Source organism: Acanthaster planci, linkage group LG07 (assembly GCF_054643075.1).
Source record: "Acanthaster planci isolate LZ-2023a linkage group LG07, COTS_SCS, whole genome shotgun sequence".
Classification (NCBI taxonomy): Eukaryota; Metazoa; Echinodermata; class Asteroidea; order Valvatida; family Acanthasteridae; genus Acanthaster; species Acanthaster planci.
Genome location: NC_141783.1, coordinates 8,121,019 through 8,137,055, shown reverse-complemented (window position 1 = coordinate 8,137,055; position 16,037 = coordinate 8,121,019). Strand labels below are relative to the sequence as shown.

The window sequence follows — 16,037 nt, the reverse complement described above, 5'->3', positions numbered from 1 at the left end:
GCCCTTTGCGTGCACCGTCCATGAAAGAGCAGGCCCATCTACAGTATTTTAGCGACTGGTACTTCCAGTCGGTTCCAGATTTTGGGCCTTAACCTACCAGTGATGAAAGCCTAAAGTTGAAGTCTGAGAAATGGCCGGATTCAAACTAAAATGGCACACCTCATTTTTTTTTCAGGTTCGACAGTCACCACCGATTCTACAAGACAGCGACCTTGCATATGCAAAGTTTTCACAGCCAGTCAGTTCGACACTGAAATGAGAAAGCAAGCATGAACTTCGTAAGTAGTTAAATTAGCACGTGGACGTTTGTGCAGAAGTCTCCTAATTTAACACAAGAAGCAGGAGAAGAAGCCTTCAATTGAACATCCTAACTGTACTTACGCACGATGAACACGTTCACTTTTTCTGCGTATTATATAACAATAAAGACTGCAGTGATGTGGGGTGTGATGTTTTAACACCCAGTAGACACAAAGCAGCAGAGAGTTTCTCCGAGGATGGTTACATGTCATATCCCACATCACAGCGATTAGTATGTTGAATTCTTTTTAGTATTTTCTTAACCTGAAGCCTCTCGGACTTAATCGGAGTGCCCCTAGCTGGCCGTCCTTCTTCGTATGCAAAGAAGGACGCACGGTCTGCGCGGACTCGATGCGTCGCTGTGTATTGCTGTGTATTCATGCTGGTTGCACGTGTCTTTACGGAAAACAGTATCTTTAGGTCCAAAATCAAACATTTTGGGGGGAAACATGCACGTATCTTTAGTCCCTGGTCCCCCATTACATTCTGCTTGCCATGTTGCCATTAAGACGTCATTATATTAAGGCCACAGTTCACGAGCGTTGCACAAAATGTATTGTCTGTTTTGGATACTGTGTGTTCATTGGCCTAGAACGATCACATGACACTCACCGTGAGACACCTCATTTTGGCGATAGCACGTACATGCGCACGAGACAGAAGAGCTTCGGGAAGTTCGAGGGCGACAGTTGTCGTTATTTGGTCAGTTTTGCGTGACGTTTTGGACACCGTCGCGCACGCAACGCGTCCGTCGAGTGTTCAAAACGTTATATCCAACATCTGAGCAGTCAACAATTGTTAAAGTGTGAAAAACGTTGACTTCAACGAGCTTCTCCAAAGGCAGGAAGAGAAAGCAAAAACAACCGAGTTAAAAACAATTATTTTGTAGTAATTTGTTTCCTTGAATTTTTAAAGAAAAGAAATGCACCTGTATACTCTGTGCCAAAGCTGGATATTCGTCAGCCCGTTTTGTTTCCTCTAGCTTCCCCACCCCACCCCAAGCCAGGTCAGTGTTAATAACACAAGCACTGACAGCCCAACATTTTTAAAACTGAACTGTGGGAGTCTGGTAAATCGTTGCTATATATAATATAATGTGTAGCGCTATAGATCAATTCGCGAGCGATGTAATAATTCTCTGTTTCCTTGAAGGTTCTCGTTTTAAAACGAGCAACTTATGATGTGAACAGAGAGCTCGCTGAGTGTGATTTGAGTCTAATACCTCCCATAAGTACATCACTGAAATACTAGGGCTGGCCAATTCAAATCATCGATATAACTTTCGATTTGAATCAAGTGATTTTTAATCAACATTCTCATTTTTTATGACAAAAGTGTTATTATTCATTTTTCCCCATCACTATGAACGATGAAAATGTCCAAATTTAGCACATTTTTAGTGACACTTCTCTGAACCTTCAGAACCTTTTGATAAGAACTGTAGAAGCACGTGCAGAAGCAATTATTTTATTGTTCTGTTCATGCAGCTTAAAAACGTTTATGTTTTCAATAAACACGCTTGATTCAATACATGAATAAAAAAACAATTATCTATTACAGTTCCAACTGTAAGTCAAGTTAAGTTAGATTAGTTAGCTTAGATCACAAGGTACTGTTTTGTCAAGTTTTCCACCTGCGTGTTGAAGCTTTGACATTTTGTTGGGAACCTTTGGGTCTCTTGCAAACAGTCTCAACAGCAGCATGATATCAGCAAATAATCAATCATTCCGGGAAATAATTCAGTTTCACTATACAAAAAGACAAGTGAACTTGAAGAGAACGTTCAAGGGGAACCGATGGGGATTTCCCCACATACCATCAAAAGCTCTCATTCAATAGCCTACAGACTTGCTTCCTGTCCAGCTGTCTGCTGAAAATTGCTCTGAATTCTGAATCCCACAGAGTCGTGTGTAATTTCAAGCCACAGGTAATGCGGGCAAAGTTTAAAAACAGTGGGCCGTCCCCTGATATTAAATGTATTTCGCCTGGGGTTGGGGACCTGGAACCAGTCTAAATGATTTTGCCGCTGACCCTGTTTTTGCGTTATTGAACATGGACAAGATTAACTCTCATGTTGCGTTTGATGTAAGTCATTTTGCAGTCATCATGCAGTTTATTGTGGGCCTAACTAAGCACTGATGTGTTACTCGTACATATACGCAAAATCCAATGTGAAGTGTGAGCAAATGACGTATTCAAATGATATAAATCCGACCAAAATAAAATCATTCAATATAGTATTGTAGGAACATTATTAGGACAATAAAAGGAAACATTACATGTCATGCAACACAGGGTCTAGGGATTTGTAACAGATGGCTCTGTCTTCTTCGCATCTTCTGTTGTCTTTTTGCATTACATTAGTTTGACTGTCTATCTGCCAGTGGCCTGTCTACTTTTAAGACATCGGGAGAGATATGGATAGTATCAGGCTATGTATCTCATAGGCTATATGATTCGATTGTGGGAAATACTGAGAAAAAAGTTAAGTTTTTATCAAGGGCTTCATTACGGCAGTTGGTATCTTTCAAAAGAATGTACCACTTGATTTAGTTCAGTAATCATGAATATTCCAACTTTAACTTTTCAAACATTTTCACATGTTACTTTTGTATTCACGTACATGATTTGAATGCTTCGCTAGGCAACACTGCACAGAAATTGGCTGTTTATTTAGTGAAATAGACTGATGAAAAGTAAAACGGAATTGCAGACGTGCCTTCGATTTCAAATTACAACTAAATGTCAATATGCTAAATTCGCTGCACATTCGGGTGCACCCCCATTGAAATAGAATTATCGTTTGTTAAATAGAAACACGGATTTTGAACGTTCATTCTATTTTGCACGAAAGCTATTGATTCTTATGTCACATTTTCCAAATATGGCTGATAAAAACCCATATAAGACTGATATTTACCACAGAGACACAGGAAAAGTGGAAATCCCAAACATTTCCCCTACTGTACTGTGCTTGAGCTAGTAATACGCTGCTGCAGGTATGTTATTGCTATTTTGAACGATTTAAAGAGTTACCTTGCAAAAAGCTACCAAAGCGTCTGTGTCATTATACGATCCCCTTCATTTTATGTAGCGGCATACAGCGTGTATACAGATCTGTTACTGCCGTATGTTAAGACACCTATCTGGCTACGTATCTTGGAACACCTGTTTCATACTTACATCTTTCTTTTCTGTCGGGTACATTTTCTTCAAAGGGGGTTTCTTACTAAGTATCTTTACAGAAACGATTTAATTTATTCAAAAAAACCGAAGAGATTACGAATACGAAAAATATGGGAAAATATTTTTTAAAGTGTGAGAAATTATTCTGAAGTAGCCTGGAGAAATGTTAAAATTTGACAAACGGGCATCTTGATTTGAAAGGTAATCAATGATCCTTGATTTTGAAACCGTGCTAAAATATCTCCACTGTCTCTGTGGTAGGCAGATGTATATGTTTGTTACTTGAACCGGCTGTAACTAGGCCTATATATGAAATAACAATATTTATTTTTTAACATTTTATTTCAAATGCAAGTTAAAATACGAAGACCGTATAAAAAGCAGTGTCGGGCCCATAATGACTGTTCGTGGGCGCCCACAGCTATCAATTGTACTAAACAAAAGGCACTAGATGTATAGATACAAACGAGCCCCCTTGAAGGTCAAATGAAATATGGCCAGCAAAGTGGTATCTTCTAGGCAGCATTGCCTCAAACGCCAGACTGTTCCAACTTCGGTGCCTTTATGGAGCTGATGTTGACCTTCAGTTCAGTTTTTTCCTTTGATAACATGGCTCCACCAGTCTCACTCATGCCAAGGTACATTCCTGTAGTGGGAAATAAATACAAAAACGCAGTTGGCCGTTGAAATCGACTCAGGAAAATCAATGTGTCAATTATCCCAAATACAGGATTAGCCCTTAGGGAGAAATAGACAAGGATCTCACATTAATACCCTATTCCTTGGACCCTACGAATACCTCGGACTACATAGACTGGGCGGAGTCCAGAGGCACACCATCCTTCCATTCCATACCGTTTGTCCATGATACCGATGGAAGATTTCACAAGCAGTTCACATATAAACATTTCTCTGATGCATCAAGTTTAATTGCACAGGGGGGGTGTTGGGAGGATATTTTCCCTTTGTCTTCAACTCTGTACTCCCTTTCTCCCTGCCTATTTGATGAAAACTCTTTTCTTTCGCTGAACTGCGAAATAATTTAAGTCCATGACTTATACCACCGTGCGCGTTTGCTGCCTTCTTGCTAGTTTACAGCTTAAGTTGGTTCTTGGTTTTTGCAACGAAAATGGCGTCCTCTCTTGGTGGAGCTCGAGGTTCATGGCTGAGATAATAAATTATTGGTATATGCTATGCATTTAATTTTCCTCACCATCATTCTCTTTATCTCAGCTACAGCACAATAAAGTTTTCATAAAACGCAATGCATTTGGAGGGTAAAACACCTAACATTTGAATCATTTCTTTACCTTCCGCCTGTGCGCTTTCAAGAGAAAATCCAGTCTCGTAAATCTTTTCGTACCACAGACGGGAAGCCTCTTTAATATCTTTGCTATCAATCATCCACGACGGAAAATCCTGAAATTAAAGCGTAAAGAGTGAAATGTAATTAATGAATGGTTTTCATAATAATTCCACATGTACACCAAAGGAAATTTGAGAACAATTTTTTTCTTCTTGGCTACGGATTATTGTGTCACAACTAGGAAATTTCGTATCGGTACATTTAGTGTAAAAATGGCGAAATGCATGTGAGCAATTTTTCAGGCTAAGAAAGCAACATAGATACGCGTATTGAACTTACTCATACCCTCGAACTGATTACTTTTCTGGACATTATGCAGATAACTTTTGTGGACTGATAAGAAGCGAATCAATCAAAATATTTGACATATTCTTCTCTCGAAACATAATAGGAACCCGGACGGCAATCAAGTTTCTGCCATAACGGAAGTGTTTTTAAAGCTCAGCAATCTGTGTAAGGATAAAGCAACCGTGTTTGAGTGATCAATTAAGAAGTGCACTAACCAGAACTTCTACGGTGTTTTCGGCCGACCGTGCTGGAGTGTTACGTTTTGGTTGCAGATCTGGAGGCTTGAGGGATTGTAAAGAATACGCCACAACGTTGCCCTCTGCCGCTTTACCACCCACGTACTTGTACATATAGAACGCACCTTTAAACAACCATAATTGGGATTGTGTCCAGGTCATTTCCTATTCATGAATCCAGATCAACAAGGCTGTGCAGACCTAAAGCTGGCCCTTGATGTAATTGACGGCCATTTTGGCAATGGTTACCTATTGGATGTGCCATTGGGCTATTTTTGTTAGAATGTTGTCGGACAAGGCGGATCCTGCTCTTGTAAAGTGATGAAAGGTTTCTTTCTGATCACGAACTTGAATTAGTCTTGTAGTCACTAATTTATCTTACAGGCGTATCTTAATGTAATTACAGGATGATACTACATGTACCAGCTCTGAAGTTTTGACATTTTCGCTTTCCTTACGAAAACACCGTTGGAGGAGGCAGGTTGCAGAAAGGATGTGCGTGTTTGTTGTCATGTTGGCTTATTCACACTTACTGCTTGGGCCGTATTTTGCAAACACCATCTTGTCATCTGCAACACTGAGATATAGTGGAGGATCCCCACCAATATAAATATCTACTTTATCGACGGGTGGTCCCAGCCACGAGAACGACGGACCGACATCGATGAATGGCATCTTCGCAGTGTCATTCACAAGCGTCTGAATCACCTCGACTGTTGGGCCACCAACTGCAAATAATATGAGAAATATAACAGTGAATATCTCGGCCCATATTACAGTGTATGCTGAATCACAGAATGCACTATTAATAATAAATGTTAATTTAATAATAATAATTTATAGTGCGCCCTTTCCACCGAAGTAAAAATATTACACATTATTTTCCACGTGCAGCCATGTTAATAGAGCCTCCGCTTTTAAGGATGAAGTGTGCATGTACGCAGATTGGAGATCCCAATTACGTTATATATTCACTTGCAAAGAATCGTATTGAAAAATTAATTCAATAGGATAAATCCCGTTGAAAGATGATTGCTTTACAGCGGCTCTGGTGATTTTAATTGTAAACGACACACTTGGAATCCGAATCTTGAGCCCTCACGTTGAAAAACCACCTTGAAGATGACCCAAATAAACTCTGGAAATTCTCCAGCAATCTCTGAGTTGCGCTGAACAGCCTGTAGTATGTATGACAACATAATGAGAACATAATTACCAGGAGGTATATATTTATGACGTTTACATGAAGTTTACTGATGAGGGAGGTTGACAACATCTTGCAAGGGACCAACAGTAGGAAAGGTTTTTTAAATGGAGGCTGGGGTTGATTTTCACCTGGTAAATTGCACACTTCATGTCTTTCATATCATACAATATAGTGAATCAGTTTGAGGTTCAAGGGATGAAGTGTCCAGTTATTAAAATAGTTACCGAAAACACCGGGCCGAGTGGACTTTTGCTTACCAGCAGCAGTTGTGGCACTTGATACCCATGATTCGTGCGGAGAAGATCAAGAACGTACTCAATGCCTCTGCCCTCGATGGTCGTACCGTTTATTCCAAACAGTACGTCCCCGTTCCTGTCAAATTTTGCGAGCAAAAAGAAACGATGTGTGAGTGCATTTGTGGTTGGGACGATAAATGTTCGCAACGGTGAAAGTACAAACTGTCCATTTTAAACTTAAAATATCATCTACGGATGCTCTTGGTTCGCTGATACTTTTAGTTTCATCTTTGATTTTTGCAATCCAGAGATATGCCCTATAAACAGCAAGCAAGAAAAAAGTGAGTCTGTGCCACCATGGAGGAAGGAACACAACTATCGTGAATTAATCATGACAACTTTTCTTCTTTTGTGAGATTTTAAACGATAATGTACAAACGTGTTTACAATTTAAACAGTTTTATTCTGTGCTGAATTCAGTTCAAATAATGAAACGGCAACACGTGCCTTTTTGTCAGAGTGCAACTGTAGTAACCGATCAATTACGCAACTCATTTGGAGTCACATCCTTATGGACTACAAAGTAGTGCAAATTCGTGTTTGAGTACTCGAGTTCTTTGGGAAATAACTAGACAGCCAAAAGCAAATAAGAATAAATAATCTGGTCATTGTCCGCCTTGTTCAGTGTTTTAAACTGTGACCAAACCCATTGAGTGCCCCCTCCAGACGACGACGGCCCAAAAGTTCCCACTGCAAAATGAACCCTACTTAGTACGCCGCTGCTACGAGGAAACCAACTTGTGAAGCTCAGATTATCAGGCCAGTATGATTGGCATGCCTTTCAGACGTGTATTTTTTCGGGTTTATGTGTCTATCACATTCACGTTGACACTACTTTTCATCTTAAACTGCCGACAGAAGAGGCGTCCTTTTGTACATGGGAGCACAATAATTCTCACCTAAATCCCGCAGCGTAGGCCAGGCCGTTTTCTGTGACGTTCTGAAAGACGTAACGGCCATCTATATCATTCAAGTCCGCATTGAAGTCCACCGGATCCCCACCAAAGCCGGCAGGGGGAAGGAATATGTGGCCTCCACCTTCCTAAATTGATATTAGTTGATGGAAATGCAAGCACGTTAAAGATCGTGGTGTACATGTTCACTTACAGAGTATGAAAACGAATAACACAAAGTTTAACGTGAGCTATTCTGCATTGGCGTACACTTAGCGTTGTTTTCTTTCAAAGAGTGAAAGCTCCACCCCACCCCATCCCCAGTGCGAAGTAGCTACTCATTGCTCCCCTTCCCATTCTGTCTCCCTTATTGGTACCCTCTGGATGTAAACAGGGTGTGCATATTACAAGCCACATGGAATAACTATACATCCAAATCGCTCACATACGGAGCTCTGGAAGTGCCATCCGACTTGTTGAGATTCAGACATAGGCCTATTTTTCTCGAGATGAGGACATAATAAAGGTGTCAGCGTTGCCCAAGCAACAGATCCTGCAATGCTTCAGTAAATAACTTGTGTGTCCCGTGTTTGCAGACCGCTGCGTGTGTGTATTGTGCGTGTTCGTTGTACATGTATACCGAGATAGAATGTGTACGGTAAGAACTAATAAATAATGCATGATTCGGGATGAATATTTATATCGCATGGTCTGGTCTTTTATATTTTTTGGGCATTCTAAGGATTGTCTTCTGAACCGTGAAGTCAAGTGATCAAACCCCACGGATTTAAAAATCAAAAATATACGCCACTCTAACATCGATCGCGATCGGAAGCTTTGTAAACTATGATTTGCCAACCTTACAGATATTAATTAAAAACGCCGATGACCAGGTTTTGGGCCGGCGGTGGGCTCCAGGAGCAATAACTGATATCTCTGCCAGCAGACCGTAAGTTTGAGCTTACTGGTATTACTTTCTTGTACAGTTTGTGTCACTTTAAACACTGAATGGCAGTTATATTATCATTTAAAGATCCTTACTCGTCTTAATGAAGCATCACAGTGATACTTGGACAGTGGAAATTACTCCTTTAATTTTGGTATGCATCTTTTATAAGGTACATGTAGCCTTAATGAAGCTATGATCAGCCTTGATTAATTATTATATAATATTTATGACATCTTGTAACGCAGGCAGACGATGAAACCCCCTTGCTCTATTTTCGTTTATGAAAAGAAGTGGCTATTTATAGGGTGTATATATCCTTATTGTTAACTGTGAAAACTGCAGATGGCAACTTTGCCTAGATAGAGGCAATCCTCTTACTGTCCGTGCTGAGAGAGGCAGACAGGTCCGCGACCAACCGAGTCGTCCCTACTTTGTGGAAGCACCGTCCGTTTTGCGAGGCAGACAGGCCCGTGAAGAGCAACTGCCCAGACAAGAGCTTCTGGTTGCTGGGTGACAATGCCCTAATTCCAGCCTACCTATCTGGAAGTAGCGTTATAGGGACATCTGACCAGTCAAGAGGGAGGCCCTCATCACAAGCACTCAAAACCAAACGGAAAATAACACCCACAACGGTGGGCCCTTTCATATTTTTTGGGCCGCCTAGATTGGGATTATTTATCGTATATCTATTCACGAATTACTATAGTATTCATTCATTAATTTCTCATAGATTAGGGTTATTTACCGTATATCTATTCACTAATTACTATGGTATTCATTCATTAATTTCTCATTGATTAGGGTTATTCACCGTATATCTATTCACTAATTACTTTATTATTCATTCATTAATTTCTCATTGATCAGGGTTATTTACCGTATATCTATTCACTCATTACTATAGTATTCATTCATTTCTCATTGATTAGGGTTATTTACCGTATATCTATTCACTAATTATTATAGTGTTCATTCATTCATTTCTCATAGATAATGATTACTTTCTTTGCTTTTTTAAATGTTCCATTAAGACACCTTTATATTATTATATTATAAGTTTCCAGGGTAAGAATATTACTTCGGGTTGAGGTTTGTTTTGAACGATTGAATCACTAGATCAGTTATTCGGTCCGATTCGGATATAATAATATAATATGTAGACTATAACAGGTCTAAAAACCAATTTAGTTCCTTAATTAAATCAGCCAGTGAAACTTAACTACTTCAAAGTAATTCGTTCTAAATTAAAGTTGGTAAATGTGTAAATAATTGTAAACAATCTCGTAAATATTAAACAATATCTATGATTATTCAAGAAGAAATTGTATACATTGAGTTATATGTAAATAGCTTGAGAAAGACTCTGTACATAAATTTATGAAGTGTCCACGAAGTTGCAGGAGGAATAACTAATTCCCAAAATTTATTACTTGAATCCTTGGGGAGTTGTGACAAAAGGCAAGATGTCAGCATCCTGAGATAATTTCTTACGGGATAAAAGTTGAATGACGACATCCTCATATACTTTATCATAGGATGATGACATCTTAAAAGTCGGGTGCCGACATCCTGAGATAATCATTATCTCTGGATATCGTCATCTAGAGACAACCAGCAAGTGTCATGTCTACTTCACTACTTGTAACAAGCGGTGAGACATCATGACATTGTATCGATCTAATTAATAGCATGTATGGCAATAGGACGACAATGCTTTGAAAGATCAAAGCACCTCAACCGTGCGTTTTCAAGGTGGTTTGTCAACGCACCCATTCAATAATGTCATTATTCCACTCTTACGATGTCGTCATCCATGATAACTTATCTCGGGATGTTGTCATCCCACTTTTGCGATGTCGTCATTCCGCGATAATTTATCTCGGGATGTCATCCTCCCGTAAAAAATATTATTTCAAGATGTTGACATCTTACCTCTGCTATGTCGTCATCCCACGGCAGGGAATAGTAGTGCAGGATCTCAGCAAGTCGGATGGCACTTCAATTAGTACTCAGCTTAAAACATTATCCGCAACAATTAACCAACTAATTGCTATACTCAAGTTGAATTTTCGAAGAATTCTTTGACCAATTGCCTCCTCCAAATTATAGCAACCCTTCGAAAGGGAAAAGTTGAGTACTATTTACCATTTTCTCACAGTTACACAATGATAAATATATGAATGGCAATACTCACGTGACTGTGACGATGAGTTTCATGCGCTGATATGGGTTCCCCGGTAGCCATGTCGGGATGGATGACCTCTCGTTTTGCACCTTAAATAAGGTAGCAACATTATGTATGATTTCAAGGGTGGATTTACTTCAAAAGTCGACCTCTGTTTAATGATATTGATGGCGTTGAAATCACTATGAAATTATTTTGTTTTACATGCCATTGGTTTCAAGAAAACAATAAAAAGGGTACCTAAGCACTTGTACCATTCTAAATTTTGTACAGTTAATTGCTTTGGCGTAATACCAAACGTGTCACAGCAACACGTGAGTGAATGATTACGGGACAAAAAATGTTGTTGTTTTTTTCTCAAAGTACAGACTTGCTGTATCAAGGATAAAACTCCATCGGATCGGTTACAAGGTCTCCTGGTATATTTTAGCAATTTTGTCACTTCAAATGAAAATCTGAATAAAAATCACAAGTTGTCCACTCTGCTTTTAAATTTCTGCCCGTCCCACGACTATCTTACCCCATCCCACCCTTCATTGTACCTATTATAGGGTCTAATACAAACGGCTTATAAATGAGTCTAAAAACCAAGGTGACGCCAAACTTTGTTTACGCGTGCGCCTCCCTGTGGTGCTTAGGAGCCCCCACTGGCTTCATCGGGAAAAGTGCACTCGTGGAACAAACCTTGACGTCATCAGTACACAAGCCAATACGTACGATGTTTTGAGAATATGCCTCCCATGTTGAAACTTGGAAGAAATGGTCCTTTTCAATCCGTATGTTTGCTGCGGGAAAAAGAAGTTGAATCGTTGGTATTGGATGAAGTTCCAGCTTGAATAGCCATTAGTCTCGATTTGTATGTTAGAGTTTTTGTGCTTTGTGCACGTGCAGTATTGATAATTACCTAATTCAGAAAAGTCATCGCAACAGTGTCAGTGAATGTAAATCCAGTACTCCTATATGGGCATTACAGGTTTCCCTCGATACTTATTCCTCAACAAGACTATAGCCAACAACTCCATCTGTTAAATCACACTACCATGGCACATCACGTACAACCCGGACCCTTCGGTGGCAGAACCGCCACAACACAAACTTCATCCCTAGGGATGGCTTACATGTACAAGTGTAGGTGGTGTATTTTTTCGAAATGTTTTAATGGGACTCGAGCAAATTGTAGGGGTCCTTTGCCAAAGAAACATTGGGGAGGAACAAAATTGGCGAAATGAATGTCTGTCATGAAAGGAGAGCCATGAAATAAATTCACGATGTCGTGAAACAAAGTTAACTTTTCATGTCAATTTGGAGCCACCGTGCATGATACATGTAGGGGTCACTGGGGGCACAAATGGACCCTCTGTTTAATTCATTGCGAAACTCCGCAGCGTCTTTCATAGGGAAAAACGGGATATATGCAGGGTAGCCTGACTCATGCTGAAACTCCTTTGTCCCTTGTCGTTCCCTGCTTCCCACGTATCCGGGAAAAAAGGCGAAACAGCTTCAGTGCCCGAGTAACGGTGACCCAATACCTTTCACTGTAAAAGCAACGCTCATTATAAACGCATCTCTGCGTTAATTGTAAACATGTAACCGTTTAAATTTAAACACCTTTTTAAAAATAGGCTTGTTTCGGTATCTACTATCTAGAAAGTTTTACCACCCGATAAGCTATTTTTGTGTCTCGTTAATGACACCCAACTGTTTCATTGTTTTTAAAACTAAACACCACAACGCGTTAAGCTTTGAATTATGAATTGTACACCAAAATATGTTCATGATAAGCGGCGTTTAAATAAGCACTTTCCCACCACTGTACGTAAAGTTCAAGTTGGTGAAGAGGTGGAGGCTGCATCATGGTGCATGTCTGGCCTCAGTCGCACACAGCATCACCTTTAGGCTCCAACATAAATAAAAATGCAGTAATTACAACCTTTACATAAAAAAGATAAAGAAAGCCCATGGTGTGAATTTTAGTTGGTAATATGAACATGTAAATTTCTGTCCCTCTTTTGAAGCAAAATATCTCACAGCTTGTTTGGTTCTCGGAGATATGTGCACTTTTTATACAGTTTACCGTTCTCCGTGCTTTTCCCGGTAACGAGGACAGTCTGTCTGTTATGTCATACAGGAAGAGAATGTTAATATCAGGCAGTTTTTATTGTGAACCCGAATTTAAATTTGCTCATGGAAAAATGTGTGAGACAGACACTGACCCACTGACATGCAGTGAAACAACGAATTACCTCATGTAAATAACTTTAGGGCAGCAAAATATCTCAAAATGCTCGTGCAGAAATGACTGTAAACATTGACGCTCATGCTTTGAGTGTTATCACACTCTTTCTCATATAAATATGAAGTTTGCATGAAAATAAGATATAACGAAATGCCATATTTGGACTTGACAAAGAGTGAAATTCATGAAAAATTGGAAACCGTAAGAATCGAGTGTTTCCCCCCCCCCAAAAAAAATACTTCAAAAGTTACATTGGCTGGGCCCTTTTGTAGGAAAAGAATTTGGGACGTTCCCATTTCAGCACCACTCGAAACTGGAGGCGTGTTGTAAAATCGCAGATTCGCTGACAACTTGATTCTGCATAGTTACACTGTCTGCGCGTATAAACAAGACGGTGTTACGTTCTCTTCGAAATGGATGGGGCAAACTGTCGAACCCAGAGTCGAATTTTCTTTTCGAAATATGTATAAGGCTGTTCAAATAACTTTTTTATTTGATGATACTTGCTGAGGGTAAGTGATTAAACAGCTTTCGGAATGCCAAATATCCATCGGTCAAACTCATGTGAATCACATTTTCTCTAAATATACAAAATCTGGGTTACAGCATTTTTCTTGCACGCAGTTGTTAACTCGTATGTGATATAGGCTTGTTGGTACTATCTCATTTAACTTCTGCCATGCAAATCTTACTTAACTGTGTTGCCGACTGCATCCGTCAACATTGAACAAGCGTTAGACAGATAATGTAACACTGGCACTGCGCCAATGCAAATGGCCTAGCTTTTTCCTGGCGCTGTCCCCTGGCATGTATGATCGGAAGTCAAGCTCACTAGCCATATTCCATATCACACGCACCAGACCCGATTCCCCGAAAAAGTATTGTTTGTCGGTTCCATTGGCATCGTGGGGAAGGGAGAAAAATATCCAGAGGAATGAAAAGGGGAGGGAGGGAATCGAAATCAGCAAGTTGCTTCAAAATACAGAGTAGCTCCGAAGTTACTCCTTCCGCCGTGAATGACTTGACAGGTTGCTGTTGATGTGTGCTTCACCATCCCCCCCCGGAAAAATTCTAGCGACGCCCATGTCTGGTGCTGTGTCCTGGGAACCTAGACAGCCCAAATAACTACATTTAATTTACGTACAAGGAAGTAGAGGACCTCGGTATGGGACATATTCTTGGCAAGTCTCTGTCCACGTGAAAAATGCTAATTCAGTGAGTTGGCCTGCACATCTGAAATTCTACCTAACCTCCGGATTCAAAGTCATACCCGCCCACACGCGAATTATTTTACCAACATAAGGGCTTCGCAAACATCGAACATCTTTTCGGGAAAGAACCTATTGGCATCTGAAATTCTGTTGTTTTGAGAAGAGTTCCAGAATATGTCGAGATAACAAAAATTGCAACGAATTTGTACAGAACATGCAGTGAATATTCAGCTCAACTTGTTCTCATACACGCATTACTGTATTACAACAGCACAAGATTTCAATCCTTATTTTCATTAGAAGTGACAAGAGGGTGGTATCTATCCATTCTTAGAAAATCCTTTCCTCAGTATATCTTAAAGGGCATTGTAATTCTTTTGTCACACAAGCCACTACTTGCCAACTTGAGCCTGAACAAAGTACAAAAATTTCCCCTTCTTATTAATTATCCCGCCCCCAAAAAGGCGATTTTAAAGAAATGGGTCAGTGCGTTTGTCCAAACAACCTACTTAACACGAACAACAAGTAAAAAGTGGAATTTAAAAAAATATAGTATAGTGTTATCACAGAGCTGCAGCCACTACTGTTCTGCCTTAAAAGCCATTACGTTTTTGCCGATGAATATGGACATTTTCTCTAGCCTAAAAACTAAAATGTTGACTTTTACCTTTTAATGCCAAAAACGGAGATGTTAATGCCACAACGGAGATGGAAAGTCATAGTCACTGCAAAAAGGTTTCCTACGAGTGTTCAACTATTAAAAATTATATTTCATGCCCTCTATAAGGATGAGAATTATTAACTGGTGAAACAAACTCGTCCAAGGGGATTGTGCCCATGAGTTCGATATAGCTTCAAAATGGCTGCCGTATCAGGTGTCAACAAACTCGAGGTTTTTTCTTTATCAGTTTTCCGTATATTTAAACTTGAAGGTGGCTTCTTCCCGAACCTTTGAAATGTGCAACCATCTAAAACATTGAAATGTTTGGCTCTTCCACAGTGGCGTGCCCCTCCGTAACCCAGTGATGAAATAAGACATGTTCCACTACACCATCCACTTGTGTAGTCGGCATCACGATATCCATATTACTAGGCCCGCTACCTCACCACTTGCAATGACAAGTTCGTAGGTGACTCTAGTAGAGATCTTAAACTGCACCGAACCACACCCGTTCACTCGACATATAATCAAACAAAACAACCTACCTGCACAGTGACCACCGACAGTGTTTATATACGCAACTAATTGTTGCAGTGAAGCAAGTCGTGTACGTGCAGCCCAGAACACGGGCCTGTGTGATTTGGGAACGACCCCTTGGCAGTGTCGCAAGATCAGGCGTGTCAGTGTACAGGAGTGGATAGATCAGATATATCACTGAATTATCACTGCAACAGTTCCAAGAGGTATGGTGTTCTGTATCTGCCATCTCGCATCTCGTCATGTACCTACTGCTAAACTATCGTTCACTGGACAAGTCAATATTTAATTACGGGTTTTGCCCTTACCCGATTTCAATTTTGTGAGCTGTGGTCCTCAGTGGCAAGCGCTTGTGGTAAGGGATACCTCTTTTCCTTTTTCTTTTTGGAAAAATGTTTTGTAGTCTTCCCACCGACTTGAAGACCCTTAATTGTTTCTTGAGACCAAAGAAAGTACTTTAAATTTTGGGTCTTTCCCCGTCCTCCT

The 16,037-nt window shown here is 40.0% G+C and overlaps 2 protein-coding genes across 2 annotated transcripts in view; one reads left to right on the top strand and one right to left on the bottom strand.

The window, feature by feature from the left end:
• LOC110985589 (leukocyte receptor cluster member 8-like) overlaps nt 1-16,037 on the top strand; it is a 115,088-nt gene that overhangs the window by 42,641 nt on the left and 56,410 nt on the right. Inside the window, exon 3 of the mRNA XM_087138582.1 lies at nt 176-278. The gene's annotated coding sequence lies outside the window, so the exon portion shown is untranslated. The remainder of the gene's footprint in view (nt 1-175; nt 279-16,037) is intronic.
• On the bottom strand, nt 1,752-15,700 carry LOC110985596 (uncharacterized). The gene is made up of 10 exons (XM_022246728.2): nt 15,560-15,700; nt 11,624-11,691; nt 10,916-10,995; nt 7,779-7,921; nt 6,841-6,955; nt 6,479-6,554; nt 5,910-6,104; nt 5,356-5,501; nt 4,797-4,905; nt 1,752-4,132 (listed from the first exon to the last, which is right to left on the bottom strand). Exons 2-10 carry the CDS (start codon nt 11,646-11,648, stop codon nt 4,017-4,019), a joined length of 1,005 nt encoding a protein of 334 aa, XP_022102420.1. The 5' UTR covers nt 11,649-11,691; nt 15,560-15,700; the 3' UTR covers nt 1,752-4,016.

What these genes read in the sequence shown, in the direction of transcription:
- LOC110985596 (XM_022246728.2), bottom strand. Translation starts at nt 11,648, where the DNA reads ATGGGAGGCATATTCTCAAAACATC. An exon ending in TGCAAAATACGGCCCAAGCA is followed by an intron (nt 5,502 to 5,909) that starts GTAAGTGTGAAT and finishes GGTTGTTTAAAG; the next exon opens with GTGCGTTCTATATGTACAAG. An exon ending in AAAACACCGTAGAAGTTCTG is followed by an intron (nt 4,906 to 5,355) that starts GTTAGTGCACTT and finishes CTTTAATTTCAG; the next exon opens with GATTTTCCGTCGTGGATGAT.